The 27,979-nt window shown below is 48.7% G+C and overlaps 3 protein-coding genes across 10 annotated transcripts in view; 1 reads left to right on the top strand and 2 right to left on the bottom strand.

Annotated features, from left to right (window-relative positions):
* Positions 1–915, bottom strand: part of RSPRY1 (ring finger and SPRY domain containing 1) — a 39,158-nt gene extending 38,243 nt beyond the window's left edge. Inside the window, exon 1 of one of the 2 annotated variants that reach the window (XM_055819111.1) lies at positions 800–915. The gene's annotated coding sequence lies outside the window, so the exon portion shown is untranslated. The remainder of the gene's footprint in view (positions 1–799) is intronic. The other variant, XM_055819110.1, reaches the window with a different exon arrangement.
* Positions 916–1,157: 242 nt separating this feature from the next.
* On the top strand, positions 1,158–15,842 carry PSME3IP1 (proteasome activator subunit 3 interacting protein 1). 2 transcript variants are annotated; one of them, XM_055819147.1, is made up of 7 exons: positions 1,158–1,177; positions 4,027–4,172; positions 4,364–4,462; positions 7,805–7,927; positions 11,783–11,912; positions 13,895–13,959; positions 15,092–15,842. In XM_055819147.1, the coding sequence occupies exons 2-7, from the start codon at positions 4,043–4,045 to the stop codon at positions 15,307–15,309; spliced, it is 765 nt and encodes a 254-aa protein (XP_055675122.1). In that variant the 5' UTR covers positions 1,158–1,177; positions 4,027–4,042; the 3' UTR covers positions 15,310–15,842. The 2 variants fall into 2 exon arrangements, with proteins under 2 accessions (XP_055675122.1, XP_055675123.1); XM_055819148.1 differs by having other exon boundaries at positions 1,166–1,267.
* CPNE2 (copine 2) overlaps positions 15,815–27,979 on the bottom strand; it is a 57,173-nt gene continuing 45,008 nt past the window's right edge. For all 6 annotated transcript variants that reach the window (XM_055819106.1, XM_055819109.1, XM_055819105.1 and 3 more), the window contains 4 exons: positions 26,474–26,525; positions 25,173–25,306; positions 20,347–20,583; positions 15,815–19,314 (listed from right to left, as the gene is read on the bottom strand). In XM_055819106.1, the coding sequence (XP_055675081.1) occupies positions 19,207–19,314; positions 20,347–20,583; positions 25,173–25,306; positions 26,474–26,525 (531 nt within the window). In that variant the 3' untranslated portion in view covers positions 15,815–19,206. The remainder of the gene's footprint in view (positions 19,315–20,346; positions 20,584–25,172; positions 25,307–26,473; positions 26,526–27,979) is intronic.

The raw sequence follows: 27,979 nt of genomic DNA, 5'->3' as shown, positions 1-27,979 counted from the left end.
TTAAGGTTTCAACAAAATCCTCCGAGCTCCCGAGAGCTCCGGGAGCGGCACGGCACCGTGCCCCTGCACACCGAGCCCCAGCCCGCCCCAACCGGCCGTGCCAAAGCCCTTGTTTTGCAAGTCATACAAGTACCGGGGGCACCGAGCGGCACCGGTGCAAGCTGCCGCGGCTCACAGCCGGCGCAGCGGCGGGCCAGGGCTGCCCGGCTCCAGCGGACCCCCCTTCCATTCAAGTTTTGCCGCTTTCTTTTTTGCGAGCTCCTGATTCCACACCGAGCCCTGCTCCCGGCCGCTCCGGGGCCTCCGCGCAGCACCGGGAGCGCCAGCACACAGCCGGGCGCACGGCAAGCGGGGCCGGAGCGGGGCCGCCCGCCTTCCCTCGGCGGCTGCCCCCCGCGGGGGGCAGGGGGACCTTAACGAGGCTGCCCACTCCCCTGGAAGCCGAACGAAGCGCCCGCACAAAGCAGGGGCGCCCAGGGGGGCGCGGGCCGCTGCCTCAGCCGGCTGGCCCGGCCCCGAAGCCCGGCGGCCTCCTGGCCCCCGCCCCGGCCAGTACCCTGTCCCGGCGGCAGCGGCACAGCGCGGCTCCCGCTCAGGCGGCGGGCGGGATGCGGGTGAGCGCGGAGCCCTCATTAACCAAGGGCTGGCCCCCGGGTCCCCCGCCGCCACGGGAGCCCGGCCGGCCACTGCCCCCTTCCCCTCTGCGCCGATGCCCGCTTCGCCTCAGCCCCGCGGCGCCCGCCCCGCCGCCGCTGACCCGAGGGGAGGGCAGAGCGGAACGCACCCCGCCCCAGCTCACCTCAGCCCCGCCAGGAGCTCTGCAGGGCCCGCGTCCCCCAGCCCAACGGCACCACTCCTTTGTGCCGCGGCGGCGCACGGCGGAAAGATGGAGGCCACACACGACCCGGCCCCGCCCCGCCCCGCCCGGCCCCGCCCCCCGCCGTCTCCCGGGCGACCCGCCCCGCCCCGCTCCTGGCCTCGGCCCCGCCCCGGGGCCCGCTCTTCGCCCAATCGAGGCGCTGGGCCGCGTGGACGTCACCTGTCAGCCGACCCTCCTGAGCGCCCCTCTGCCTTCTGCAAGAGCAGCGCGGATTGGCTATCGGAGGGGAGGGGCTGCCTAAGGAAGAGCTCACTCGGTTGGCTCTTGCGGGCGGAAGGAGTGGGGCGACCGGCGGCGGTGAGCGAATCGGGGCGGGCCGGCGGGGGGTATCAATGGCGGCGCTCTGAGCCGGGCTGCGCCTTTCGCTCTGGCGGGCCGGCGGCCGCGGTACGTGCTGGCGGTGGCGGCCCGAGTCCCGGGTGGCGGCAGTGTCTGAGGCGGGAGCTGGGGGCTCTGTGAGCGCGGCGGGAGAAGCGGCCGTGGCCGCGCTGCGGGGCCTTTCGAGCGGAAGGGTGACAAGGGCCGGGCCCGGGCCCTGTGAGCACGGCGGACCGGGCCGGGGGGGCCGCTCCCACCGCGAGCAGGCGGGGGGCGGGTAGGAAGGGGAGGTAGCGGCGAGGGCTTTGGCGGGGCTGGCAGCAGGCCCCGGCCTGGCGCGCCCAGGCCTGCGCCCGGGAGGCTGAGCCGCCCCTCGGGCACCCTCCGCCGCGGCTCCAGGCCCGGCGCACGGCGATCCGTTTGCTGTGGCGCGGTAGGGGAGCGCTGTTTAGCGGGGGCTGAGCGCGCCGGAGGCTGCACCGGTAGCCCAGGCATCGTCTCGGCTCAAGGGCTGTTCGGCCTGGGTAGTGGCAGGGGCCGTGGAGGTTTTGTGGTCCTGGCAATGTTGCTCGCCGGTAGTATCGAAAGGTGCAGTTTACAGCTGCGACACAAACTCCTGCGTTTACGGTGACAGCTTATCACTGGCTAGACTGCAGTCACCGGGCAGGGGACAACTGCCAAACACCTGCGTTTGGTCTGGTCTGGAAGATTTTGTGTGTGTGTTTCGGATGGGTGAGGGCAAAGAATACAGTGAGATTAACAATTTTATAAGTACAAGTCAACATAAATGTGATACTGCTTGAGTTTTAATTTTTTCCCCACAACTTTTTGCCCCAGGAGGTGGTTGTCAGTAGTTACTTGCTGGAATGTGTTTGATCAGACGCTACTTTCCAGGTTTGCAGTGAAAATACTGTAGCTGTATGTCAATTCATAAACCTTAATCTCCTTCAAGTATCTTAAAATATAGTCTTACGTGAACTGGCTGATCCAGAAGGCAGGTGGTTTACTCTTGCAGGCTTTAGTCCCAGGTGATACTGTGCCCTTGCTGAATCCCTCTCATTTTGTTTTTACAACTTTCTCTCACCGTTGTATCAGAACCTTTCGTTTCTGATTGATGTTGAGATGATGTAAGTGGAGTACCAGGTTATCTGGTTTATACAGCACTTGGGTAGGAAAGCTGGTCTTGTGATAAGGACCTGCATTCAGGAGGGAGATTCAATTTTCATTCTTTTCTATAGGTGTCCAGCTTGAGCCACCTTCAGAAATGACACTCAAAGAGCAGGTGTTCCATGCTTTCTGGAAAGTACACTTGTCTTAGTATGGATTTTTGTTAGATATTAATAAAGAAACGAAAGAAAAGTGAAAAGAAAAAGAGAAGATCACTAATCCTTGGTCTGTCCTTCCCTTCCCCAGCTCTTAAGAGAATCCTTTTGTCTTGTCTTCTTGTGACAATTCCCACCTTAAGCACTCATCCTGCTATTACAAATATTTAGCCAGTGCTCTAACCTGTATTTCTCCTGAGACCTCAATTTGTCATTTGTATTGCAAAAAATACCTCACAAAAGTATCAGTTTTTGTAACAATTTCAGGACTCTGCTTCCTGCAAGAGTGGTTCCTTGTGGTACAAGTGAAGAATGATAAACAGGTTCCTTCTGTTATTTGGGTTATTGCATCCCCCCCTCCCTAGAAGGGTAAATGTTCTGGGTTCCCTTCCACTACTGAAATGCAGGCTGGGTGAGACCCTAAATGGGTAATACTTGGCAGTATTGGCAGTGCAGGGGCAATCGTCTGTAGTCTTTGCGGTTCTTGCTGAAGTTATACCAGGGAAATAAGAAGAAACTAGAGAAGACTGAGGTTAGCATGACTTTAAATGAACAGCTGTATTTATGTTGTACTCACATACAGAGGCTTGATGTAAGAAACAAAAATAGGCATTAATGCTGCATTCTGTAGTACAGAGCTGGTAGAATAAATCTTGAAAGGAGCCACTTAAGATTTGCAGAAGCAGTTTGTTTCATCCTGGGCTTAGAGGTATCAAGACCATGAGTTTCCTTCTTGCAATGACTCCTTGGAGCATCTCCACCCTGCACCTAGTATTGAAATAGGGCCCTGGCCAGTATTCAGGATCTCTTGAAGCGGAGGCAAGTGTACTGTGTCAGAAGGGGCTAATCTCACCCCGGTTTAGCCCAAGGGATTCCCTCTTTCACTCGCTTCTTGAACTCTGTAACCCTGACGGGGCTGTCCAAGCCTAGCACTCCCCAGAGCTGCAAAGAGGTGCAGAATGCTTTTGAAGATTAGAGAGATTAGTTGCTAATTTCTGAAGTCTCACTGTTAATGACTTAGAAATACAGGTATTCAAATCACTGAAAACAGGAAAACTTATCTTGAGTTTTCACAGAACGGATGAAAGGAACTTGGGTAAAGTGAGGGCAGAGTGTCAAATCCTTTCTCTGGAACAGAAGGTTGTAAGAACTGACATCAAAGGATGTAGGTGTGGTTTATTAATATTTTTTCATATATTTATGTGAGTAAGATAAATCCAAAGTGTGGTGGGGAAAATTCCATTAAAATATGACTTTTAGAAAAGCAACCTGAGGCAGAAAACTGACAGGGAGAACATATTATGAAAAAGAGTAAAGAAGGTGGTGCTATTTGTCTTAGCAGTTATGCAGTGAGTAGGTATCTCAAGCTATGCTTGCTACGTAGTAGTCTTTGGAGAACTGAAGTTTCTATGAATGCAGTGGGTCTGTTTTTCAGGATGTGTAGTAATGTCTCATGCACTGACAAGTGAAATCAAGTCCCTGATGTCTTTCATATTGTGCTTTTAGGACAAGCTGTTCCACAATGGATGGGGGAGATGGTACTGCTGACCTTGTGATTAACAAGAGGTTTGTGTCTGAATCAGAGCTAGAGGAGCGACGAAAGAGAAGGCAGGAGGAATGGGAAAAGGTCCGAAAACCTGAGGATCCAGAAGGTATGAGGTAGATTTTAATAATTATAGGAAAGAGACCGGAGAACGTTTCACTTTCATGTAAAACAGAAATAAAAGATAATAGCTTGTATTATACAATTGCAAAAGGTTTTTATGTGAAGGAGCTAAGAGCTGTTGGTGATTTAGTATTTCTGACATATGGTCTCATTTCCTGATTTACTCCTTCCTTTCAGAATGCCCAGAGGAGGCATATGACCCACGTTCGTTGTATGAAAGACTTCAGGAACAGAGAGAAAAGAAGCAGCAGGAGTTTGAGGAGCAATTTAAATTCAGTAAGCATCAGCAGTTACTATTTTGAACTGAAACCCAGCAAAGTGCATGTGTTGTGTGCAACAGCTGTATACAACATCTGACTAAAGGAGATACCTGTGTGTCTTGTCTGCCTCTCTGAGAGAGAAACAGAGGCTTTAGAAAAGTGTTACTGCAATCTTGTGTTTATCAAGGATGGTAGATTTTCCTGCAGGTAATACTGTTCTGGGCACCAAGGCAGCACTCCACGCATGCAAAACACAGAAGTTGCCTACAGTTGTGAAGCTGCATCCCTGTAAAGTGTGGAATACTAGGCTTATTTTGCACATTGCGTTAAAAAAAACCCTGATGCCAATCCATGGAAAAGTGGATGTGTAACCTGGTTTTGTGACTCTGGAACTCATGCTTTAACACAAGACCATTCCATTTGAATCGATAAAAAGAAATCCTGTTCCAGCAGCTGTTACATTTCCAAGCTTTAGTTAGTTGACACAAAAGTGATTTGAGGCTCAAAGATTACTATTTGGAAAAAGCAGAGATACAGGAGCTGATTCTTCAAAAAGTAGATGTTTAACTCTGCTAATGAAATGGAAATCTAATTTCTACTGATGTTTGAATTTCTGGTTTTAGAGAAAAATCCTTTGCATTGTATCACCTGTATATGTGCTGCTGAGTGCAAAGATGATAACGAGAACTAGAAAGTTATTAGTCAACCATTTTGGGAAAAAGTGAGTTATGAGCTCTATCTAAAGAGAAGTGAGGATGATACTGTGGGACTCCATTTTAAGGTCGGTTCTGATCGATTTTGGTTCTTTAGCTGGAAGTGTTACCCTCAAACTATTGTGTTCTTTAAGCTCCAGTTTGCTGAAGTGGATTCTGTCTAGAATTTCTCTTGTATTTGTGACGCATCAAAGCTATGTTTTACCTGTAACTATGGCACCATCTCTGAGCTCTGTTAGACAACACTTCCTGCCCTTGCAGGTGCTGTCGAGTACATGATTGATTATCTTGATTGTCTTTCCTGTTTTGTAGTAGATGCTTTTAGAATCATTCCTGTAGCCAAATGTCTTTGGGAGAAGGTAAGTGGGATTCACTGACTAAAGATCAATGTTGGGTGGACTGTGGACCACTTAGTTTACTTCATCAGAGTTCAGCTCGATTTGGCCACTGGTGACAAGGTTTGTCCCCTAATATGCTTGAAGTTGCCTTAAAAGTTTCATAAGTATTTTTCCTATCCATGGTAATTTTGGAGGAATAAAAATGAGTCCAGCGCACTGTCATTCTGATAAGTCAGGATTGATGATGGGACTTGGGAGGGGAAACACTTTAATGCTGAAGAATTGTGTTCACATAAACACACAAATTTAGTTTCTCTAAACCTTTTGTGTATATAAAAACCAGTATATGGACCAGCAGTTCTTCTTTCTGCTAGGTTATTCAGCATTGCAAGAATGTCTTCCTTTTCAAAGTAAAGTAATTTTAGTAGACTGTTACAGCATTTAAAATGAAAAATTATTCTAGTATTCTCTAAAATGCAACTTTAAAAATTTTATTTCTGAACGATTATGTTCAGCAAAACAGGGATAAGTGGAAGTTATTTCCTGTCTCTTAAGTTTCTCTTGCATTTTTGGTGGTGAAAAGTGGGAAGAATTCTTTCCAGCTGGAGACTTTTGAGTTTACTTCAGTAAACTTTTGATCCAAATCATCTCTGGTGATGTGACTAAGCAATTCTCATCCAAATAGCCACCAGAAAACTGACTGCAATCAGCCTGGATTGGAAGGGCTTCTAATAACCCATCTAAATGATTTTTTTCCCTTGCCCAGTTATATTAGATCTGCAAGGACTTTCATTCAGGGAACCTGTAAGCCAAGTACTGGAATAAGAAGCATCCGTGAGTGAGGGTAACTGGGAAGTAAACTACTGCTTTTAAGGAACCCTTGCAGAATAACAGATCCTGCTAGCGTGGGGAACAAAACCTACTGCAGACGATTTAGTAGAGAATCTCAATAATGTCAGCTATAAGGATCACTATGGCTGCTTCTCTTAGTCTGCAGATCAGGCAGGCAGAAAATTAAATTAATGCATGTCACTTCAAAAAATACAGTTACACTACTTTTGCTGTTTGAAGGGGCCCTCAGCAGTAGTAGTGAGTGCTACTAGTTACCATTTAAAGATTTATGAATGAGCTCTGTGTTCTTAGAGTTGGAAAGAGTAGGGATCAGCCTTTAAAAAGGAACCTCAAATAATATGTGATTCCTAGAGCTTTTCTGTCAAAGGCAGAAGCTTGCTGATTATCAGTGTAAATGGATTTCTTAGCTTGCTATTAAAGTGAGAAGAACTTGACTGTGTGGGTGAAGATTAAAAAAAGTATGGCAACCTCATGTAAAAGCCTAAAAAATCCTCTTATGGAATTAATCTCTAATGAAGCCTAAAGGTGATGTTTGGGTTAAGGTTTCTGAGGATAACTACAAATAGCAAGAGTTGGTTTTTCTAAAAAATATTTTTATTACCTTTCTAACTAAACCATTAGATTGAGAGATGTTGAACATTTGCAGAACAGAAAATAAAAGACTTCCTACTACACTTTTTTTTTCTTTTTTCTTAAATAGATGTTAATTTCGGTGAGTTACTAATTGTTTAAGAAAATGTACTTCCTATTTTGAGGCAAGATTTATTCAGAGAAGTAATGTGTTTTTTTCCAGTTGTTGAATGGTTTAAGAACAGATTCTAAGGAAACAGGCTTAAACATGGTGTCTGAAACCAAACCAACAAATAATGTCATTGCATAGTGTGGTTATTCCTTGTTTTGTGTAACCTGTTCCAAATGGTGTTTCAGAACTGCAGAAAGGCTGCTTGTGTGAAGACTTGGTTGATTTTCCTTAATTATACAGCATTTCATGGCTACCTATGGATTGTGCCTTACTTTTGCTCTAGCAATAGTGTTGTGTTCAAACTGTGTTAGTTTGTTGTAGTTTGTGTGCCTGAGTGTGTAAGAGTTTCAGCTTGTTAGCATCCAGTATCACTAACTGGGAAGTATTTTTATTCCTTAGTTCTAGAATCCAGCAGATAGCTTGTGGAGTTTGCTGTGTACCCTTTTGTCAGCACAGCAGCGTGACTGCTGGAGTACCCAATTCACTCGGCCACACAGGACTCTACTCCCTGTATTCCCAGGGACTTTGTGCAAATTGTTCTACCTTGGCAGTATTAAGAAATGCCATATGCGAGATGTGGACGCTTACGTACATTTATGAGGCAATTTGAGATCATTGGAAAATGTTCTAAGAGAGGGCCAAGTAACACAAAACAAATGGCTGCTCCCAAAGTGGTTTTAGTTTATCAGTATGCATTCTTTTCGTTTTTTCAGAAAATATGGTAAGAGGCTTAGATGAAGATGAGACGCATTTCCTTGATGAGGTTTCTCGGCAGCAAGAGCTACTAGAAAAGCAACGAAGAGAAGAAGAGCTGAAAGAACTAAACGAATACAGAATATCCTTTGCATTAAAAGGGCTGGCAGTTATATTGAGGAGGATAAGAGACTGGCTGTAGTTCTATTCTGTTATTGACGTTCTTTCTATAAAACTGGTTTACAGAACATGTACAATGACAGATTTTTAAATTTTAATGTTTTCATTGTAGCTTGGGTCTCCCACTGTAATTTTTTTATATTTCCGCCCCCAGGCCCCACATGCCATTGGTACTTTTCTTTCCATCTCCCCCTCCACATTGTTTGGGATTTGGGATATAGGATGCTTTCTCTCTCTAATCAGTGCCAGTCAAGGGAGGTTGGAATGATTTGAGGATTTCTGTGCTAAGCTAAATGTTTTTTTGAGGTTTACTGAATCTGTGGAGAGCCTCATGGTTTCTTTGCCTTCTAATGAAAACAATTGCTTTTAAGTCGTTGGTGAACAAAACACAAGTTCTCAAGGATACTTTAGTGTAAATGAGGACGTGACCAAAACCAGTCAGCAAATAAAGCTGAATGGTGCCAGTGCTACGAAGATCTGCATTACTTTGTATTAGTTAATGATTTACAACTTAGAGCGTCTGCTCTGTGAAGAGCATCTTAAGTTACCTTGGTAATGTGTTTATGAAAAAGCAATACTGGCACTTTTCTTTACTTCAAAAATAGGTTGTAGTTGGTTGATGGATGTGGAATATTTTTTTGATTTGTTGGATCTAATAATGGGATGTTCATGGGATATATTTAGTTTCGGTGGTGGTTGCTTGCGGGTCTGGCTGATGCAGGGATGTGCGGTATAAGATTATGCTGTGGAAGCAGCTGACAGCTCTAGTTAGGTCACATACATCTGGGATGAACCATACCAGCCCAGAGGGAATCTTATGTTGTCTTCAATTAGCCACATAACACACTGATCCCTGAATTCAGTGAGCAGGGCCTGTTCAAGGCGTGCAGGCCACCTAACCTCAGTCTTTGCAGTCCTACTAATATCACCTGGCTCTGTATCTGAAGTCTTGCTGAAAATTAAACCGTAGAATTTCTTCCTGATGAGGTGGAAGGAGGGAGGATGTTTTATAGTTGCCTCATCTCGTGAGAAACTGGAGTTTTGCCCATTCAATTTCCTTTCTTTTTTTTTTTTTTATTTAACCATAATATTTCAAGCAACCTCAGACCAACTTGCAAAATGACTCACCTTTGTTTGAAATTTTTGGTGATATTCTTTACAATGCAAAAGTTGGTTTTGCATCGGCAGGTTGTTACTGATGGTTTATCAATACAGTGACAAAAACCAGTGGGTACTGGGTAGATATTCTGGATCTATAGATACCATTCAAGCGCTCTTCCAAACTCATAAGAGGAATGTCGACCCAGCGGGTTTTGTTATTTGGTCTTTTTCTTGGTATAATATCTAACTTAAGTTACCCAGAAGCATTAATTTCATGGTAATACCTGTGTCAATATTCACGTACAGAGCTTTTTTTCTTCCCCTTCTTTTTTTTTTTTTTCTTCCCCTTCTTTTTTTTTTTTTCTTCCCCTTCTTTTTTTTTTTCTTCCCCTTCTTTTTTTTTTTCTTCCCCTTCTTTTTTTTTTTCTTCCCCTTCTTTTTTTTTTTCTTCCCCTTCTTTTTTTTTTTTCTTCCCCTTCTTTTTTTTTTTTCTTCCCCTTCTTTTTTTTTTTTTCTTCCCCTTCTTTTTTTTTTTTTTCTTCCCCTTCTTTTTTTTTTTTCTTCCCTTTCTTCATTTATTAGGCTGAACAATCATGAAGTCCTGTACCTTAATGATAAACATGCCTGAGAATATTTTAATGTGCTCTCGAGCGTAAGAAATTCATGTGCATGGATGCATAGGAATTTTACTTCCTGCTACATAAACAGCTAGGGGCTTTTGTTCCTTACCCTATCCAGCTCCACTGGTCTGACAGTGTTTAAAGATTTACAGGTATTTTTTAAGCCAGTGCCAAGAAGTCTGTTCGAGGGCAACACCCTCCTCTCTTAAATCCTATGTAGATGTCAGAAAAGCCCCCCTCCAAGAAGCAGGCTTTACTGTAGGACAGGTTTTTTTAATGCAGTTGATATTTAAGATTGAGAGGTTTATTTCTAATGTAGTCTTCCTGAGAGGGGACCCTTCTTGACTAGGTATAGTATTACATTTGCTAATGGCAACAGTACATACAAAATCTGTTAAAAATGTGCTGTGTCTCTGGTAGTTGAGGAGTGTTAAAGAATGGCATCCCAGATGGAAATGAAAAGCCTGTAATTTGGTATCTTAAAATAAAAATTTTTGGGTTCATCAGCCAGGCTTGGGTAGTCCTGTGTTAGAATATAACAAGGTAGCGAACCCAAACGGGGAAGTTGAACGCTGCAGTGTGTGAAAGCATGTGTTGTGATGTCAAACTGTGTTCGACACAAGCAGCTTTCAGATTGCTTCTGATAGCCACAGGATGGCACTCCTGTGCCATCCTAAAAAATAAATAGACTTGAACAGTCTGGTTTTGACTTTCAGTTGAGGTAGGGAGCAGTCTGGGTTTCTGCTGTATCCTTAGGAAAATCAAATAAGGAGTGGCATCTAGGTGCTCCTAACTGTAAAGTGATTGGAGACTTGGAGTGTGTCACTTCGGAGGAAGGCCTGAGGTTTTGATTTGCAGATGTTCCATGAGGAATAAACCCCCCTGACTCCAAATACATGTCCCATCAATGTGAAATTCACAATCCAATATTCGTCTGTAGTAACTGGGCACGTGTGAAACCCCAGCTCGTGGAGCAGATCCACCTTATCAGTAGAACTGTAGTCAGTGAAGAAACTGGTAGAAAGCTAGATTTAGGGTTATAAACAAATACCCTTTTAAATTAGGTTGATTTGTCTTTGCTATTGCAGTTTAAAAGTTTTGCAGAAGCTTTTTTGACTTACTGGCACCTCATGAGCAAACAGGATCTTTGACAGACCTTACTTCATCAGATACAACTGGTCATTAACTGTTGACAGGACTAGATCCTGCCACAGAAGGAGACCTGTTTAGTGTGTGTGCAGAGTGAGTGTGCCTTAATAACAGACCAAGCTGCTTCTTATTCTGTCTGAGAACCTGCTTAAGCTTCTCCACCTCATTATAGGCTTCAGCTGCATCCCACCTTGCTAACACTGTTTTAAGCTACTTAGTTTTTCTGTGCAGTTGCAGTCTTTTTGGATGAATCTTGGACCACATGCACACTTAATCAGATCTGTCTCCTTCCTCTTGGGGCTGGTGTTTAAATTGGCCTTGTGGTCCTTACAGAGAGATGAGCTGAGAAGTTAGAGTGATAAATACCAAACCAGAAAATTGAACTGTTTTGCTTTGGTAGGCTGAAGTCTGCTGGGCTCAGCAAAAGGAGGGTTTGAGGAGTTCATGAGCTCACATATTGCTGCTTAGTTTTTTTGGTAAGGATTAGGGCTTGAAGCAGCAAATATTAATTGCAAATGTGTTGATCTGCATAAAAGGGGGAAATACTGCATGCCTTTCTTTTTTTCTTTTGTTTTTTTACCCCAGCCTGACCTTTCAGCTTTTGTAAGACCTTTAGGAAAAGGGAGGATGATGGATATGTTTATGAGTGCTGGATGTGTTGCGTACTGCACCTTTCTGGCTTTGGAAAAGCAGTTGCTAGTCTGCTGCCTGGATATCTTTACAGAGAGAGCTCAAATTGATACTGGCGAGAGCTCCGAACCCAGAGCATGAAGTCTTTTCTGTCTTGGCTGAAGGTGTCAGCTAAGTGTCATTACAAATTAGTTTATTTTGTTAGAATACGTGAATGAAGTTCAGTCGATGCTGTCAGCAGAGCTGGCTAAATATATCAGAGAGGAAGTGTCTGTTCTCCCCATTCCTTCCTGGTTGATCCTTAACCCTTAATTCACAGCACTCTCAAAGTGGGAGTCAGTATGGACCCAAAGAAGGAAACGGAGAAGAAATTGTCCATGAAGTCAGTGGAAAACAAGAACAAATTCTCTCAGGCAAAGCTGTTGGCAGGAGCTGTGAAACACAGAAGGTTAGTTTCACACCTCTATAAATTCATGAGGAACGGAACCCAGTTAGCAGTGTAAAGGGAGGCAGGCCAAAACTGCCTCCAGAGAGTGAGGTGTGAACCTTAGCCCTAAAGAAAAAAGGGGGGAGGTATAAGAAAAGACCAGCGTTGTTTCTATAGGCTCTCACAAACTGTGGGAAAAACATGAAGCAGTTCAAATAGATAAGTGTGTGTAAAGAAGTGGGTAGGCTCTTCATTCTAGACTGCCAGGCTTGGGCAATCCTGCTTGGGGATCTAGAGGGAATCTATTTTACATCTCTATTTGTAGATATCGGTGTCACCTCACTCATGTAATTTTACTAAGGTTTGCATAGTTTATCAGCCAATTTTACCTGTGTCTAAAATGGTTTGTTTTAATTGCTGCTGGGGGCAACACAGGGGAGACACAGGTTACAAGAGAAGATGTTTGTGTACCAAGCAAACTTCCCTTGTTCCTCGCTCATCTGCACTGATATATCAACACTCTTTCCATCCCAGGGAGATGGCAGCTGGTTTGTGATCTGTTTGCTGTTTTGATCTTGGCCTGCAAACATGGCTGCTGGTGTGCTACAGGTTATGGAGAAACTAGGCATGTGGGACCAAGACTTATTTCCCACCGATGAGTCATCTAATACTTAAGATGATTACTGACATCTCAAAATTCAGTCAGTGTTTTTGAATCTGTCCCAGAGAACAAGAGATTATTTTAGAAGCTTCTTTTGTAGGGTGATGTTTAGCTCCCAGTACAGCAGTAATTGCGTGTCTGAAAACTGAAGTAAGCACTTCCTCCACCTAATGTGTGTGGGGTTGGGTAGTTGTTTGGGTTTTTGGAAGGCAGAGAAGAAAAATGCTGAACTGATAACAAGCAGCCAACAATTTTTTTTTTCTTGTAACTACTAGTACTTAGCCCAGTAGGATGTAGAGAAGGAGCTGGCATGTGCTTAATGGCACATCTAAAGTCTGCAGATGGCATCTATTTGAAGAGAGCATCTTAACTGACATGTCAGTGCCATCACAGTCTTGCTTTGCAGTCTTCTATTTTTGCCGTCTTATCTTTTATTGCAAACTGGCCAAAATCAAGTGTAGCGTGAGCTCAACATCTGCTCTCTGAGCTTTGTAGTTCCTGTAAAGGATGTATTACTATTAAAACCTCCCCACACAGAATAATCTTTCTGTACTGTGTGTTCTTACGGGAACAGAAAAGAGTTAATGCATAATAATGCTCATACTTCATTGCTTTGGTTCATCACAGCTGAGGCTGGGAAACATTTGTTTATGTGGACGGCTTAGGATTAGGAACATGCAAGAGGGGGAAAAGAAACTGGGCAGTGACAAGGAAAGGCTGTAGAAGCTCTGAAGACTCAGAAGTCCACGTAACGCTCCTTTCCCCCAACACCACTTTGGACCCAAAAAGGACCCCTGTCTTTTTGAGGTCAGACACTGCAGGGGTGTGTGAATTGCTGCAAAACCTATTGGGCTTCTTACTGGGTGCAAGATTCCTAGATGTTTTAGAACAGGCTCTTCAGGTGCTTGAAGGAGGGGAAGGAAACCCTGCAAGGGAAAACACATGGATGTTGCACCAGCAAGCGTGGTAATCATCCACACATGCAAGCCTGTGGTCACGTGGGTGGCTGAAGCTCAGGTAGTTCTTCCTGATCTCCTGTGGGGTACTTCCAGATGAACAGGCAGCTCTGTGTTGCTGTGCAAGAGGTCTGATGTGGATTCCCAGTGGTGTGTTTCAGTTTCCCGAGGTCAGCAGGTGATACTTGCAGTGTAGGTGTTGATTCTTTCTAGGATCCTGCATGGTCCCCAAGGAGCCCCAGTTAACAGCAGTTAGAAGCGGCGATGGTCATCAGGGGATCCTGCTGGCATTTGCTGTAGCATTTGAGGCAAAGATGTGACTTCAGCTTCATGGTAATTAAGTGGTTGCTTATGAGGAACAAGACACTTTTTTATTTTTTCCACAGTTCAGATGGTGGTAACAGTGTGAAGAGGTTGAAACTAGATACTGATCATGATGAAAAGAATCAAGGTATGCCCTGATTTTTGCATGTGGGAAGCTGTCTGTCTCTCACCTGAACAGCAATGGACTTGGTGTTAAATCTGATAGAGGATTTGCTTTTCTGCTCCTTCATTATGCAAGACAGCACAGACTGCAATTGGCAAGTTTTCCCTTAAAGGAGTAGAAATGGTAACTATAGATGCTGACAGGCTTCATGGAAAGTAGGGCTGGAGGGAACCTCTACAGGTCATCAGTCTCTCCCCTGCCTAAACCATTCCTGACAGATATTTGTCTAAGCTGCTCTTAAATCTCCACAGATAGAGGCTGTGTACTCTCCTTAGGCCATTTATTCTAATGCTTAACTGATTTTACCCTTAAAGGGTTTTACCTGATAACTAATAGGCGTCTCCTTAGCTACATTTCAAGCCTAATGGTTTGTTCAGTTGACAGGAGACATGGAGATCATCTCCTTCCTTTTCACAGCAGCATTTAGTTTATTTGTATACATCCGCTATTAGCTTTTCATGCTATGAAGTGATCTTGTCCATCCTGAAACCAATTTGTTTCAGAAAATTATGGGGAACTAGAAGAAAAATTAAATTGCATTTCAGTCTTAGCTGTCAGGGCTGCGATTGACTTGCTGTCAGGATACTCTGACACAAATAGGGTGAGCTGTGATTGTGTAATGACAACCCAAGGCGCTTCCTGAATCTCCTTCTGTTCAGTAAACTTTCAGAGCACTGGAAATAATTAATTAGAGGTGGAAGATAGAAGATGTTGACTAGTAGAATGATGGAATAAAACTTTTCCCCAACGAGGCTGTTATATTGCAAAAAAAGTACTCAATTACACAAAGCAGATTTAGTGGGTTTGGTACTTGACAAGCATCAAACTGACAACTTTAGAATAAATATCTGTTACATCAGCATAGAGCTGGGCTTAAACTAGCGATGAGAAAAAAATAAATAAATCCCCTGAGGTAGCAAGTCCTTCCTGTCGGAATAGCTTTATTGCAGCATAAAGCTGCCTTATGCTTTAATTAAATCCTGCAATCGTCTGCTGCTTGTGTGGCAATAGCAGGTGAATGACATGCAGCAGTTCCTGGGTTGATTAAAAGCCCTTTCTTGTGATCTCGATTTTGACTGAGGTACCTCTCTTTCAGAAAAACCATCCTGTGTTCCCCTGGGGAGCAGCTCAGTGGGAGGCTCCACAGTCCACTGTCCCTCAGCAGCCGTGTGCATCGGGATCCTGCCTGGCCTGGGCGCCTACTCAGGAAGCAGTGATTCGGAGTCCAGCTCGGATAGCGAAGGCACCATTAATTCCACTGGAAAGATTGTCTCTTCTGTCTTTCGTAGCAACAGTTTCTTTGATGGTCCATAATTAAATTGCTCCGTGTGTAATGTAGTGCAGAGTATCTTCCAAAGCCCTGATGGATGCTCGATGCATCTTTCTGCCCCAAATATAATCTTTCTAGCTAACCTCTCAACTTTAATACACTCAGATACTCCTAAAATAACTCATTATATCTTCCCCCGTCCCGTCCCCCCCCTTTCCATTTCTGGGGTGCATACTGAGCCTGGAGGAAAGGCTGCCATCCTAAACCAGAAGGCACAGCTAGTAATGTAATGAAGGTCTGAGGGTACAGAGGAGAGAGCTTTTACCTTTTAAAATTCTTACGGAAATAAAGCATTCTGGTGATCTAAGAAGTTTATACAAGACTAACAGGCAAAAAATACTCACTTGAAGCAGTGAAGTCTTGTAGAAACAGCCATGTGTTCTGTTTTAAAATGTCATTTTTATTCTGTATTTGAGAAATGGGGGCAGAACAAAAATGAAGCAGATGGGGAAGTGTAGATTGCCATGACACTGTAAAGAAGTTTTAGTGTTAAATGATTAAAGACATTCTGAATGCATTTTTTTTTTTATCTCAGCTTGTGCCATTCATAATTGTTCCTATTCCATTAAGCAATTTCTGTTCTATCCAACCAGCCCCTTCCTCAAACTGCCACCTAGGAGAAGTGCAAGCCAGCCTCCTACAAATGCAGAGACGGTGATGGAAAACTTGTTCTGAGTGAGTTCAGAGGAGCTGCAGTTGGCTGTTCTGCTCAGAGGCAATTGCTTCCACACCGGCGCTTGACAAGTCATTCAGCTTTTCTGCAGTGGTGTCCTGAAGGCATGTATCCACAGTGGGGGGGACTCCCCAGTTCAAGCATATCTCTTTGTGCACAAGCTGGAGAGCTCCACTATTCTTTGCAGTTGGTGGCTTTTGAATTTATGTTGGATTTAAGAAGCCTGCATGGGCATGTTTATAGGTGGTGTGAGCCAGGTGTGGGTGAGAAGTAGGCTGTGGAAGCCGCGGGCCCACCCTTCTCACCTCTGCATGCGAACAGCACTGCTGGGAGGTTGGTGGGCTGGCACCGCTCAGCTCAGCTGCTCAGAGGTGGAAGTGTCTGTGTGGCAGTCCCTCCCAGCAGTCCTGCTCTACCCACTATGAAGTGTAGGTGCTTCTGAGAAAACAGCTGATCCGCGTGTACCAAAGGGCAAGTTACCTGAACGTGACACGAAGCAACTTGTAAGAGAGCAACTGGGACACAAGCAGTGAAAGCTGAAGGTCTTTAGCAGGATTCGTGGCTTAGCCTGACTGTTGAACCACGAGGAGGAAACAAGGAGAGTTACATTCACAATGAAGCTGTCCTCAGCCGAATACCGTTTCTGTTTGAACAGTGCTCTTCTGCCATCAGATCTTTGCAAACATACTGCAATTCCTCCCCTGTTTTGGGCTGCCTGGCACATCTTGTGTTGGCTCCAGGGTTGCTCTAGCTGCCGTAATTGTGGCACTTTCAGGTGGAAAAATAGTAAGATCTCTTTCTGCCTCCCTAATGCTTTGCTTTTGATGACTTTCATCGTAGTTATGGAACAAAATGGAAGTGATGCACAAAAAAGTGCCTGTTTTTCTTGAAAGCTGCATTTGCGAGAGCCTTGAGAAGTTGGTGTGAGAGATGTAGGTGTCCTTCCCTGGCATCAAGCTAGATCAATAATCTGTCTGTAGTCGCAGTAGCCTGGCCATTTTCCTGAGCGATACTTTGCACAGCTACAGGCAGAATGGCTGATTTAGACAAATTTGTAGTGGGAGTTGCCGGCCAGTTGTGGCAGTCATGGTGGTGGTCCATGGGAGCTGCAGGTGAGATCAGGGTGGGGTGATGGTGGTTATGTTGCACCATGCAAGGTCAGGGGGAGCCATAATTCAGTAAAAGCAGGCATGAGAGCTCCCTGCTCTACACTTTTTTTTTTTCTTTTTTTTCCTTTGTTCCCAGAAGAGCAGGGATAGGGTGCTTGTGTGAGCTAAAGGCGTTCCCCAAGCCTTTGAGTCTGAGTCACCTCTGCTGTTCTCATGGCCTGGGCTGTGTAAACAAACTGCAGAGCTGGCCTAGCTCATCACTCCATCCTTCTTACCTTCTTACAGTCAGAAGCCATCTGATGTTACTTGAGTGCACTGAGACGTGCTGGGACATGAAGAGTGCAAGGGATGGAGGATAAATCAGACTTTCTGGAAACGGCAGCTGTGGCAGTAACCTTGCCCCGAGGCCAGCACGCTGGAGAAGAACGGCTGGCTCCAGCAGCTCTGTCATTCAGTGGTGGATTTAGATTTATTTTTTTGTTTTAATTTTTTTTAAGAAAAAAGCCATGACTGCATAGTGTGTGCTTCATCCCCTCCCCAGGGACAGCTTCATAAACTGCTTGTTGTCAGTGCTAGTTGTTAAAACTTAAAAGAGGTGTTAAAAAAAAATAATGACAAACCCCCACAAACACTCTACTAGCAGAAGAGCTTACGAGCTAGTGCAGCTGCATGTGAGGTTCTCTTATGGAAAGAAAAAAACCCATTTTTTTTCCAGCCACAGACTTTGATCTGGAAGTCGAGCTGCATACAGCGTTACTTTTAAACTAGCCACCCTTTAAAGGCTGCTGCTTCATTTGGAAGAGGGTGGTGGTGTTTGGCCCTTCCAGGGGGCTTTGCAAGGCACATATTTCGCAGAGCAGTCCCACCTCTCCGAAGGGATGGGGTCTCACCCAGCGCCATGCACAGAGGTGACCTGGGGCCTCACTGCCAGCTTTGGCTCCATGCTTTGGCCAAGCTGCGGGACCACACAGGGCAGCCTGTGTGCTGGTGACACGGTGGCAGCAGCGACAACCGCGCATGTGGTAGCAGTGGCTGGTGGCAATGAGCACAGCACGTGCACACAGGTGTCTCCGGGCTTTATAGAGACACCAGCCTCTGGCCGTGAGCGCTTTTGCGAAGGGGAAGAGGGAGGTCAGGTCTGCTTGAGTTCGGAGTAAGCCTGGTGATCCCTGCAGCATATTCACCTTTCTACCTGCCAGCTTCAGAAGACCTTAATCTAGTTAACAGAAGAAAGCAGCAATTAGTGCTGAAGATAACACATTGCAGATGAGCGGCTCAAAGGAGCTGCTGGAGAGCAGGATTTTGTTACCCAGCCCCTCTTCTCGCAGGCACCAGGGAGCTTCTGTTACTCAGGCTTGGGAAAATGTTTAGCAATGAAGCAGCAGCGAACCATGGAGCTCCCTTTGCCAGTTTGCTGCGGGATCACCGGAGTTTTCCCGAGTACCGCACACAGCAGCCCCCTGCCCTTGGCTCCAGCTGGTGCTGAGAGCTGAGCAGGGAGTGCAGGGATGCTGCCCTCCGTGGGAGATCCATGCGCACTCCTGCCTTCAGTGAATCGCCCTCTGTCACGCAGCCGGGGGCTGATCCTGGGGCATGGTCAGCCGGGGTGGTGACCTTCCCATCTAGGAGGCCCTTGTTTTAAATGTCCAAGTTTCTTTATTAACCTGAGTATAACAAATATAACATGTACACAGTATAAAAATGAACATACAGGTACAACACAGATACATGAACTATACAATGACCAGTTCGTTGAATGATAATAAGATACTAAGCGCTGCATTGCTTGGAAAAAGCAAGTTTGATTGTAAAAATCGTATCCTGTTCCACTGAAATTATACAAAGTACATTCAATACCGAAAAATGACCCAACAGAGCAGGACCAGGGCATGGCCTGGCCGCTTAGTGTTACCTCGGGCTGGAACTGTACAAAATGAATCCAGACGCTTCTCTGGGACAAGTTTTAAGAACTTAGTAGTTAAATTAAGAAGTACAAAGTGTTTCAGAGAGGGTAGTCTCCTCTTAGAAGCATGTGGAACGTGCTTTTGGTAGGACCAACAGGCTTCAGCAACATGCAGAGGGCACAGCCTGGCACAGCTCTACGCGGGCTCCGAGTTGATGGGCGGCAGGTTTTGGTGCTTGAAGTACTGCACGACTTGCTGGGGCAGCTCTGCCAGCACAGCTTTGGCCAGGGTCTCCTTGGGGGCCTGCAGGCGAAAGGGAACAAACACTGGCATAAGAACGGCCATAGGGGACCGACAGCAAACATGGCTGGGCTGTCCCCAGCTCCAGACTGTGGCATTTCATTTAATAACCTCTAGAGTCCACTGGCAGCCAGCATTTTATACACCTGAGATTATTATATTCTATACTACACCTTCCCTCCAGGAGGTAATTTACTGGTAGGGAGGAATAAAACATTCTTGGTAGGTTAGAAAAACCAGGTATTGAGTAACAGGCAGTGAAACGGACAGACTCTGATTAGCTGTGAAAAGAGGGAAGATAATAAGCACAGGCTGATTTTCTGCATCCTCTGGCAATCTGTGCCAGCAACAGCATCTGGCCCAGGGCTGACTCCTGGCTGGGCACGATGGGCAGGGACCTGCCTCTCATTTTGTCTTGGTTTTTTTTTTTCTTTTTCTTCTTTTTCCTCTCTCTTCCCCCCTGCCCCTTTTTTTTTCTTCCATTCAGCAACATTTTTTCCAACACACATGCATGGGTCGGGCAGTGGGCAGGACAATCCATCCCGCAGAGGGGACATGCAGGGCCAGTGCTGGCATTAGCCCTTTTTACGGTGCCAGGAAGGGACTGGTGGGACCCCCAGGGCCAAGGCCATTCAGCATTAAGCCCTCGGCACGTCACGGGTGCCAGATGAGGCCCGAGTAGGAGACACCAGCGTGGGACCACCACTGAGCCCAGCACCACCCCAGCTTGCTGCAGGAGCTCAGACCCTGTGATAATTAACTGGTGTTTGCTCCCACCTGCCTGGCAATGGCAGGGTGGCGGAGATGGGGGGATGCTCAGGTGGAGCAGTGCTATGGAGATATGGAGCGCTGCTGCCCCTGCTCGCAGCGCTGATGTGCCTGGTCCGTGCCAGCCCATCACTGAGGAAGGTGGACTTTAGGGCCAGGGTAAGGCAGGCAGGTGCCAGCCCTCTACCTCCTGCCTCAGTCTGCCTCTGCTGGAGTTGCTCCACTTCCATTTCTGCCTGTGACCCCCTCCCCGCTGCCCACACTCACATTGCGGAAATCCCGGAAGGGCACAAACTGGACAATGTCACGCACGGCCTCCTCGCCGGTGTAGGAGCGCAGCACCCGGCTGTCCCCATCCAGGAACTCCATGGCGGCGAAGTCAGCGTTGCCCACCCCAACGATGATGATGGACATGGGCAGCTTGGATGCCTGCACCACGGCGTGTCTCGTCTCATCCATGTCGCTGATCACCCCATCCGTGATGATGAGGAGGATGAAGTATTGCTGCGGAGGGGAGGACGGAGGGTGAGACCCAGTGGGATGCCGGTGCACCCTCACACCAGAGCCAGCGCTGGCAAGGTGTGAGCAGCCGGGATGCTTGGCATGTTGGGGGGAGGCAGGTCCCCTCGGGGGGAGTGCAAGGTTCGCTGCTTCCCAGGACAGCCAGCACCACCCCCTTTAGCAGCACCCAGGAATTTCAGGTGCTCCTGTTCCCCTTGTTTTTTTGAAAGATCATAACCAAACGACAAGCCAACTCCCACGCCAAAACATTTTGCTGATTTACTGATTTACTGCACTGAGTAACAGGAAAAAAACCCAACCAGCCTGTGCAGAGCTTCCGTGTCACAGCCAGGAGTTTGGGGCCAGGACACAAGCCCAGCTGGGAGATGAAATCTCCAGGGGGACACATTTCAGGGCAGTCCCCATTAACACAGCCCTGTGCCAACGGGGAGCAGCTCCTGCATCCCACCACCGGGCTGCAGGGCCGGGGGGGGGCTGTCCCATGCTCAGGGCTTGTCCATCTCCCATACAAAGCTGTGGGTCTCAGAGGCACTGAGGGGGGATGCAGAGGGTACCAGCAAGCTGGGGGGATGCCGAAGCAGCGGTGTTAGCATCTACTCCCCTTCCCACAGGGAAAGGAGGGTGATGGGGCTGATCCTGCCCAGCTGGGGGGGATGGACAGATAGACCGTCCTGCTGGACTCGGCTCAGCAAATCAGGCACATGGACCCCCGAAAAGCCCATCTCCTCTGCTTCCAGGGAAAGTAATGGTTCAATTTTGGCACATTACACTGCTTGCGTGTGCTAGAGAAATGACGAAGACAAGCACTTAAGCACATTAAAGCCCTTTGTTCCTCTCCTCATTCTTTCCATTTCCTCTGAAAACCACTAGCGCAGCCGTCCTGGAAAAGCAAGAGATGGAACGCCATCCAGAGCCCATTTTCTTGGTCTTCCTCCAGCCCACATCTCCTGAAACCTTCTCTTGGCGCTCTGGTGCTGAACTCCCAAGCACAGACAAGGCTGGGTCGAGCTCAAACAGCCCCAGGACAGGGGCGAGGAGGTTCTCCCAAGCCAGGGCCAGCAGCCAGCCCCTTCCCAACCCAGCCCCTTCTGGGGTGCCAGTCCTAACTCCCGCGTGCTGCCCGGGGTTTAGTTTCTCCCTAAATCTGAACTTTTCAGAGCACATCATGGGGAGACATAGGTCTGAAGAGCAGGAGCTCAGCATCCAAGTCTGGAGGGTAAGACTAAGCTCCAGGAGAAGCGTGCTCCTCTGTGGTGGCCAGCACTGGTCACCACTGGAAGCAGGACAAGTGACTGGGGCCTGACCCTGTCTGGAAACCAGTACAGGAGGAAGGGTAAAACCTTGAGGAGAGCAGTGGATAATGGGATCGACTTCAAGCTGATTCTCCCCCTTCCTCCCCCTGCCTCTGTGCATGATCAAAAAGAGGAAACCCAGAAAGGACTAGCTCCCTTTGTTCCCTTTTTTGTGTGAAATCCAGCATGGGAACAGAGAAAAATGCTGGAAAGTATGCAGGAAAAGAGAGGGGAGTAGAGCTCAAAATACATTTTATCACAACATATTTCAGAGGCCAAGAGAAGGGGGTCAGCCCCAAAGCCCAGGGGGCTGCAGTGGGGCGAGCAGGCAGCGGGTAAGAGCATCAGGGGGAGATTCCCCAGGGAGCGATGACAATTCTGGTGGTGTCCACAGATGGCAGTGGGGCCAGGGTGCTGGTGGCACCTCCGGATCCCCCCCACCATGGTCCCCAGCTGGGGTGCCACCTCTGCCAAGCTGTGACCCAAGCTGCTAGGGGCAGGGACCAGGCTGGCACCACGGCCGGACCCCCCCTCCCCCCCGGGCACACCAACCTGGCAGCACCTACCTCCTTTCTCCTCTTTTTGTTGTTAAAATGCCCAGCCCCTGAATCCAGGGGGCTTTGAGGATGATTCTTGATTGTTTGCTAATGATATCAGCAATTAGGCTCACGTGAGGGAGCAGGACTTGAAAGGATTAGGCAGCATTAAACAGCACGGGGTAAGGAAAGGGGAGGTTTGGATGCAGGGACGCTGCTGGAAAGGTAGGTTTTAATTCTCCAAAGCTTATTAATCCTTATTAATCCTTCCTGAGAATCAAATCGTGTGTAATCCCTCTGTCGCTCCCCACCCCCCGCCCCCCGACATCCTCCCATCTCTTAAAAGCAAACGGCTCCAGTGTTTGTGATCTGCGTTGCCATGGAAAAACTACGAGGGTTTTTTGTTTTACTTGAAACGTTGGGAGCGAGTGAGAGCAGGAGGAAGAGTAGGGCAGGTCCAGGCAGCCACCGAAGCCAGCAGCATCAGATTGAAGGTGGGATGGCAGAGGAGAAGACCCCGGGGGAGTGAGACCCCTCATCACTAACGCTTTGTGCTTCCAAAAAAAAAAAAAAAAAAGACTGAGCCAACCCAGGCTTGCCTCTGACGCCACCATTAATGCCCATTATTTAAAATCTCCCTTGATTAAACTATTAGTGCCAACGGAGGGGTGCAATTTGCATATGATTAGTGCCACTGCCTGTGGGCTTCTCCCTCCCCCACTGATGACAAGAGAGAAAACAAAAAAAAAAGAGGACCGACCTGGATTTGTGCTGAATTAAACCAAATTCAGAATTTCCTTGTGCCGGGGGCTGGGAAGAGCAACAGCGCTCATGGCAAGACAGGAAAAGGTCCCCTTGGGGAAGAAGCTTTGAGTGTGATCCAGCTCCGCTTCCAGGCAGGAATCGGGGATGCTTTTACCCCGAGGCAGCTCCTGTGCCGATGTGCTGATGCCCAAGCTGAGATGGTTTTGGCCAGTGAAACGCAGGGGCCAGACCTGCCATCCTCTGTGGGCAGCCTGCTGCCACAGGGACCCGAGTGAGCTCCATCCTGAAGTCTTCAGATGCTCTTTGCATCCCTAAGAGGACACGTGGTCCCTACCAGCAAGGCTGGACCCACAGCTGCAGCTCCTGGCATGCATGGGCATCCCTGCATCCCTGCAACCACCAGCCTCGTCCCCCAAAGCCACGCTGGCCCCGGCTGCCTTGTGACCCGGTGCAATGGAGCCTGGTTGAACAGGGCCCCTGTGCTAATGAGCAGCTTTTTGACATATGGATGTGAACAATCTGATGGACTAATTAACAGGGACTTGCAGGACTGCTGAGCAGCTGGAGCGGCTGCACGGGAAAACGAAGCCTGGCCCTGAGCCCACTGTTTTTCCAAGTGGTGTGAAAAGCAATGATCAAACTGAGCCATCCCGTGGTTTTCTGCAGCTCCCCCTGAAATCTAAAAAACTATTTGAAGGGGAATAGCAGAAAGGCCTTCTCCTGGCAAAAGGTTCAGATTCAGCCATCGGCCACTTTAGAAAGACCACGCTTTACGCCACAGCACAGGCTTGCTGGATGTGCACCCCCAGATCTCACCAGGAGATCTTTATGGAGGACAGGGAGATGCTTCCTCCAGCTTTGTTGTGTGTTGAAGGGAAGTAAGCCAAAGATTTGAAGTCACACTCAACCTCTTCCCTGTCGCTCCTGTCTCCCACCTGCACTGCAACAGCAGCGTCACCGTGCTGGTGCTCCCCAGGGAGCTTCTGGTACGTCCTGCCCCAGGACAGTCCTGCAGGAGCAGGAACCTGTTTGGAAAGCAAGAGCTATGCTCCTCAGAACTATCATTCCCCACTTATCCATAAGGACAGAGGTTGCCTCTTCAGAGCAAAGCCCCTTGGAGCTCAGCAGAGGATGTTTTAGGAAAAAAATCAGGAGAGCACAAAGTTGTCCTCTCCTGCCTCCCGCCAGCTGCTGCCCTGGCACATGTCGGGGACTCCCGAGCTCACGCTGGCGCAGTGCCGAATGGCACTGGACAGTCGGGTCTGCCAGTAGCACACCCCATCACTCTGCCCCCCCCCTTGCAGCCCTCAGCCCCCGGCACTGCCCCGGGGGGGTCTCAGTTCCCTGACCACTGCGCACTGGCCTGTTGGACACCCATCACCCAGCTGCTCCTGGGGGCCTTGCAGGCCTGCCCCTAAGAATTAGGGAGAAATCAATCACTTTTTCACCATTCCTGATTTTACACATCTCTGATACTCCCAGCTGACCTCCCGGGCCAGCAGGTGCCAGCCTTACCGCTCCTCTTAGTGGGGCTGCTCGCCACGTCTTGGCCAGCTCTCCCTCGTCTGCCCCTCCCATGGCTGCTGGGTCACCTTTGAGATAAGGGGACCGGCATTTAAGACTACGCTCAAGACATCTGTGCAAATCCCAGGGAGACCCACCTCGTGGCATCTCCCACTCCCACCTCATTCCTCTCCCCAGTAACTTCTGACTTTCCACAGATGCAGTTTTTTTGACTGCTATCAAGTTTCTGAGTCATTTTTTTTTGTTCCTACGATGGACTCTACGTTCTCTGTCAGATGTGCTGACAGCCAACAGAGAGCCGCCAGCTGCAGGGACCCCAGGGATGGTGCTGATGGGAGGACACACCGCTCCCACACCCGCAGAGAAGGGAAAGATGAAATTAAGCTCAGGCTTTGGCTTCCCCTGCCCAAAGCCGTCAGGATTGCCGTCGTCTCACGGGACCTTACGGACTTACGGATGCAGCCTCCTGCTGGGTGGCCTGTGCTGCAAAGCGGGCCACATGGTTGACGATGGGGGAGAAGTTGGTGGGTCCGTAGAAGCGGATGTGGGGCAGGCAGGCTGAGTACGCTTGGACAATGCCCTCCACACCTTTGGGGAAAGCAGAGAAGCCAGGCATTACAACGCACCACAGCTCAGGCTCACTACAAGTCCAATTAAGCATCATTAACTGTCATGGGAGCTGAAGTTACACTTATTTTATCCCCTCCCCGACTCATCCAGCTCTACTGGTTTCACACACCTCCACTCACACATTCCAATACCAGGGCTCTGCCCTTCAGTCACTTTGCAGTGGGTCCTCAGAGCTTCTGGGGTAAGAGAGCCCTCGCCATGGCCAGTCAAGGGTGGCTTTCCCTCTGTTTCTGCAAAAATCCTGGAACCCACCAAAGAGGAGGAGCAAAAAGAAAAGCAACTCCTGGTCTCTAAGCATAACCAAAAACCTGACAGACATGGAGCTGAGGTTGCAGAGGGAAGCAAAACAGTCCCAGAAGCATCCCCTGAGCTCCCAAGCTGTGTCTGGGACCCACAGGTCACGGGAGACCCTCCTGCTCCTGCCAGACCGGAGTGGGGTAAATGGCAGCTCTCCCCGAAGGCTGCGTGGGCGCATGCAAGTCAGAACCGACCAGCTCCACAATTCATCGGCTGACAGCGAGTTCCTCGGGAAGGACCCGTGTCCGACAGGAGGTGCAGGAGGTGGGCTCTGTGTCCCAGAACACCTGCAGGGACAGAGCACAGGCAGCTGAGCCATGGATGCGCTCAGCTTTCGTGGACCAGCGAGCGCGGCTCGAGCCCCCGTGCTGCCAGGGGGGAGGCAGAGGCCAAACCAGGCGGCCTCTGGAGACCGCGGTAGCCCTGACCACTTTGGACGTGAGCACTTTTCCAGCCATGACTGGGACCGGCTCTCCGTTGCTAAATGAAGCATTAAGGCTGAATTCCCCATCTGCTAAGCAGGCCAGTGTTTCTTGCAGGCTTGCTGGAGGAGCAGACGGCTGGTAGGACACACCAGACATCGGAGCGAAGGCGGATTTTATGCTGTCTGAATCCAGTTGCGTTTTACCCTGGGCCTTCCTACACACATCCCCAGATTTTCTCTGCTCTCCTCTGAGTGCCCCCTTAGCATGTGCTCTGCTTTGCCATTAACGTCTGTCTCCGAACAGACCTTGAACCCCCCCCAGGATGTTACTGGAGAAATGCAGAGGGAAGGACAGGTGACACTGCAGGCATCAAAGGAGTCATAAAGACCTAGCTGGCACTTACCTGAACAGAATGGGTTCGTGGGATTGAAGTTAATGGCAAACTCATGGGATACCTGCAGAGAAGAAACGACCCAGGTTAACAGGGACGGCCAGCGCAGAGCAGGGTGCTCACTAGCGATCAGCTGGTGCTGGGGGGCTGGTTTGGGGCTGGTGCTCCCCTGAGGCAGGACCCAGTGGCCACAGACGTTCAGTCCATCCTGCTGGGTCAGCAACAGCTCCCCACCCTCTGCTACCCGAACGGCGAGGGGCAGCAAATACGGACGTGGTCAGGGTTAAGCAGCATTCAGGGATGGACTGGTTCCTCAATCCCCTCATCATGGAGCCACCTGAAATTATCCCATCACACATTCATCTACAACTATCAAAGCAGGTTTGTCGACATGGCTTCCCACTAGCTGCCCCAAGGGAAAGCGTGCGGGAGGGATGCTCTCAACCTGCTGGCCCGTCTCACTGGTCACTAGGAGAAATTACTTCATCCTTTTGCAGGTTATAAAGGGAGAAAATTCAATTAGTGTCATCCCAGGGAGCCCCAGTTCTGAGAGCATCCCGCTTCCCCATCTCTCTGCAAGTGGCATGGTGCAGCAGGAGGGAGGCAGGCACAGGTGAGCTGGGTCAAAGATCTGATCTGGCATGTCAGCTACCACGACAAAGCCGGCAGATGATTAGCTTCATCATCTGGGTCATCGTGAGGGTAAAGGCAGCACAGAAGTGGTGATGTGAACGCTTGGGCATGATGGACAGCAAGGCCCAGCACAATCTGGGCTGGTTTTCATTGACCATGAAACCATCCCTCCTCCAAGGCAGGTGCAAGATCCTTCAGGTTTTCCACCATCTCCTTCAAGCCCAGGGAGATGCTCTCATGAGGCAGTCCTGTGGGACACGGCAACAGCAGATAGCCCTGCACACCGCGACCCCTGGCCGGCTGCACTAGCCCACCCAGAGAGACCAAAAGCGGCGCTGACTTCGGGCCACAAAACCTTCCTCACCTGCTTCCACGGGAAGAGCCTGCCGGCAGAACCCACAGATCGCCGGGCAGCAGCTGCTTTGAACCCATCTCTGCCAGCAAGGGCAGAGCGGCTCGAGGGCCAGAGAGGGCCAGGGCCACCAGCTGTCGCGTGAGCCCTGCAGTGCTGGTGTGGGTCAGCGGCTTGCCTGGGGCACGTCCCTCACCGCCACCTGCAATCCAGCCCCGGGGTAGCAAGCAGGCTCTTGCCTCTTCCAGCACCTCCAAAGGCTGGAGGGGGTGATGTGGGCTTCCAGGCCACCGGCTCAAGGGCTCTGACACAAAAAAGCTCCCACTCCATTCGTGCCAGAGTTGCAAAACAAGGCTCTTTCCTCCTTCTCAGAAGGGTGGAGGTTTGCTGAACTTCTCAGCCAGGGGACCGCTTCGGGACACGCGTTTTCATAACGTTGGCAGGACGACTGTCCTCTGAAGCGCCGCGTGAGGCAGGGTCCTCCCGAGACTGCAAAAGCAACATGCCTCTGATTCAGACTTTCCAAGTACACT

The sequence above is a fragment of the Falco peregrinus genome, chromosome 14 (assembly GCF_023634155.1).
Source record: "Falco peregrinus isolate bFalPer1 chromosome 14, bFalPer1.pri, whole genome shotgun sequence".
Lineage (NCBI taxonomy): Eukaryota > Metazoa > Chordata > Aves > Falconiformes > Falconidae > Falco > Falco peregrinus.
The sequence above is the reverse complement of the archived record's forward strand: the minus strand, read 5'-3'. Positions and strand labels throughout refer to the sequence as shown.

Coding starts and splice junctions, on each gene's coding strand:
- PSME3IP1 (XM_055819147.1), top strand. CDS start 4,043: ATGGATGGGGGAGATGGTACTGCTGACCTTGTGATTAACAAGAGGTTT. Junction 4,463..7,804: donor TGAGGAGCAATTTAAATTCA/GTAAGCATCAGC, acceptor TCGTTTTTTCAG/AAAATATGGTAAGAGGCTTA. Junction 13,960..15,091: donor TCATGATGAAAAGAATCAAG/GTATGCCCTGAT, acceptor CCTCTCTTTCAG/AAAAACCATCCTGTGTTCCC.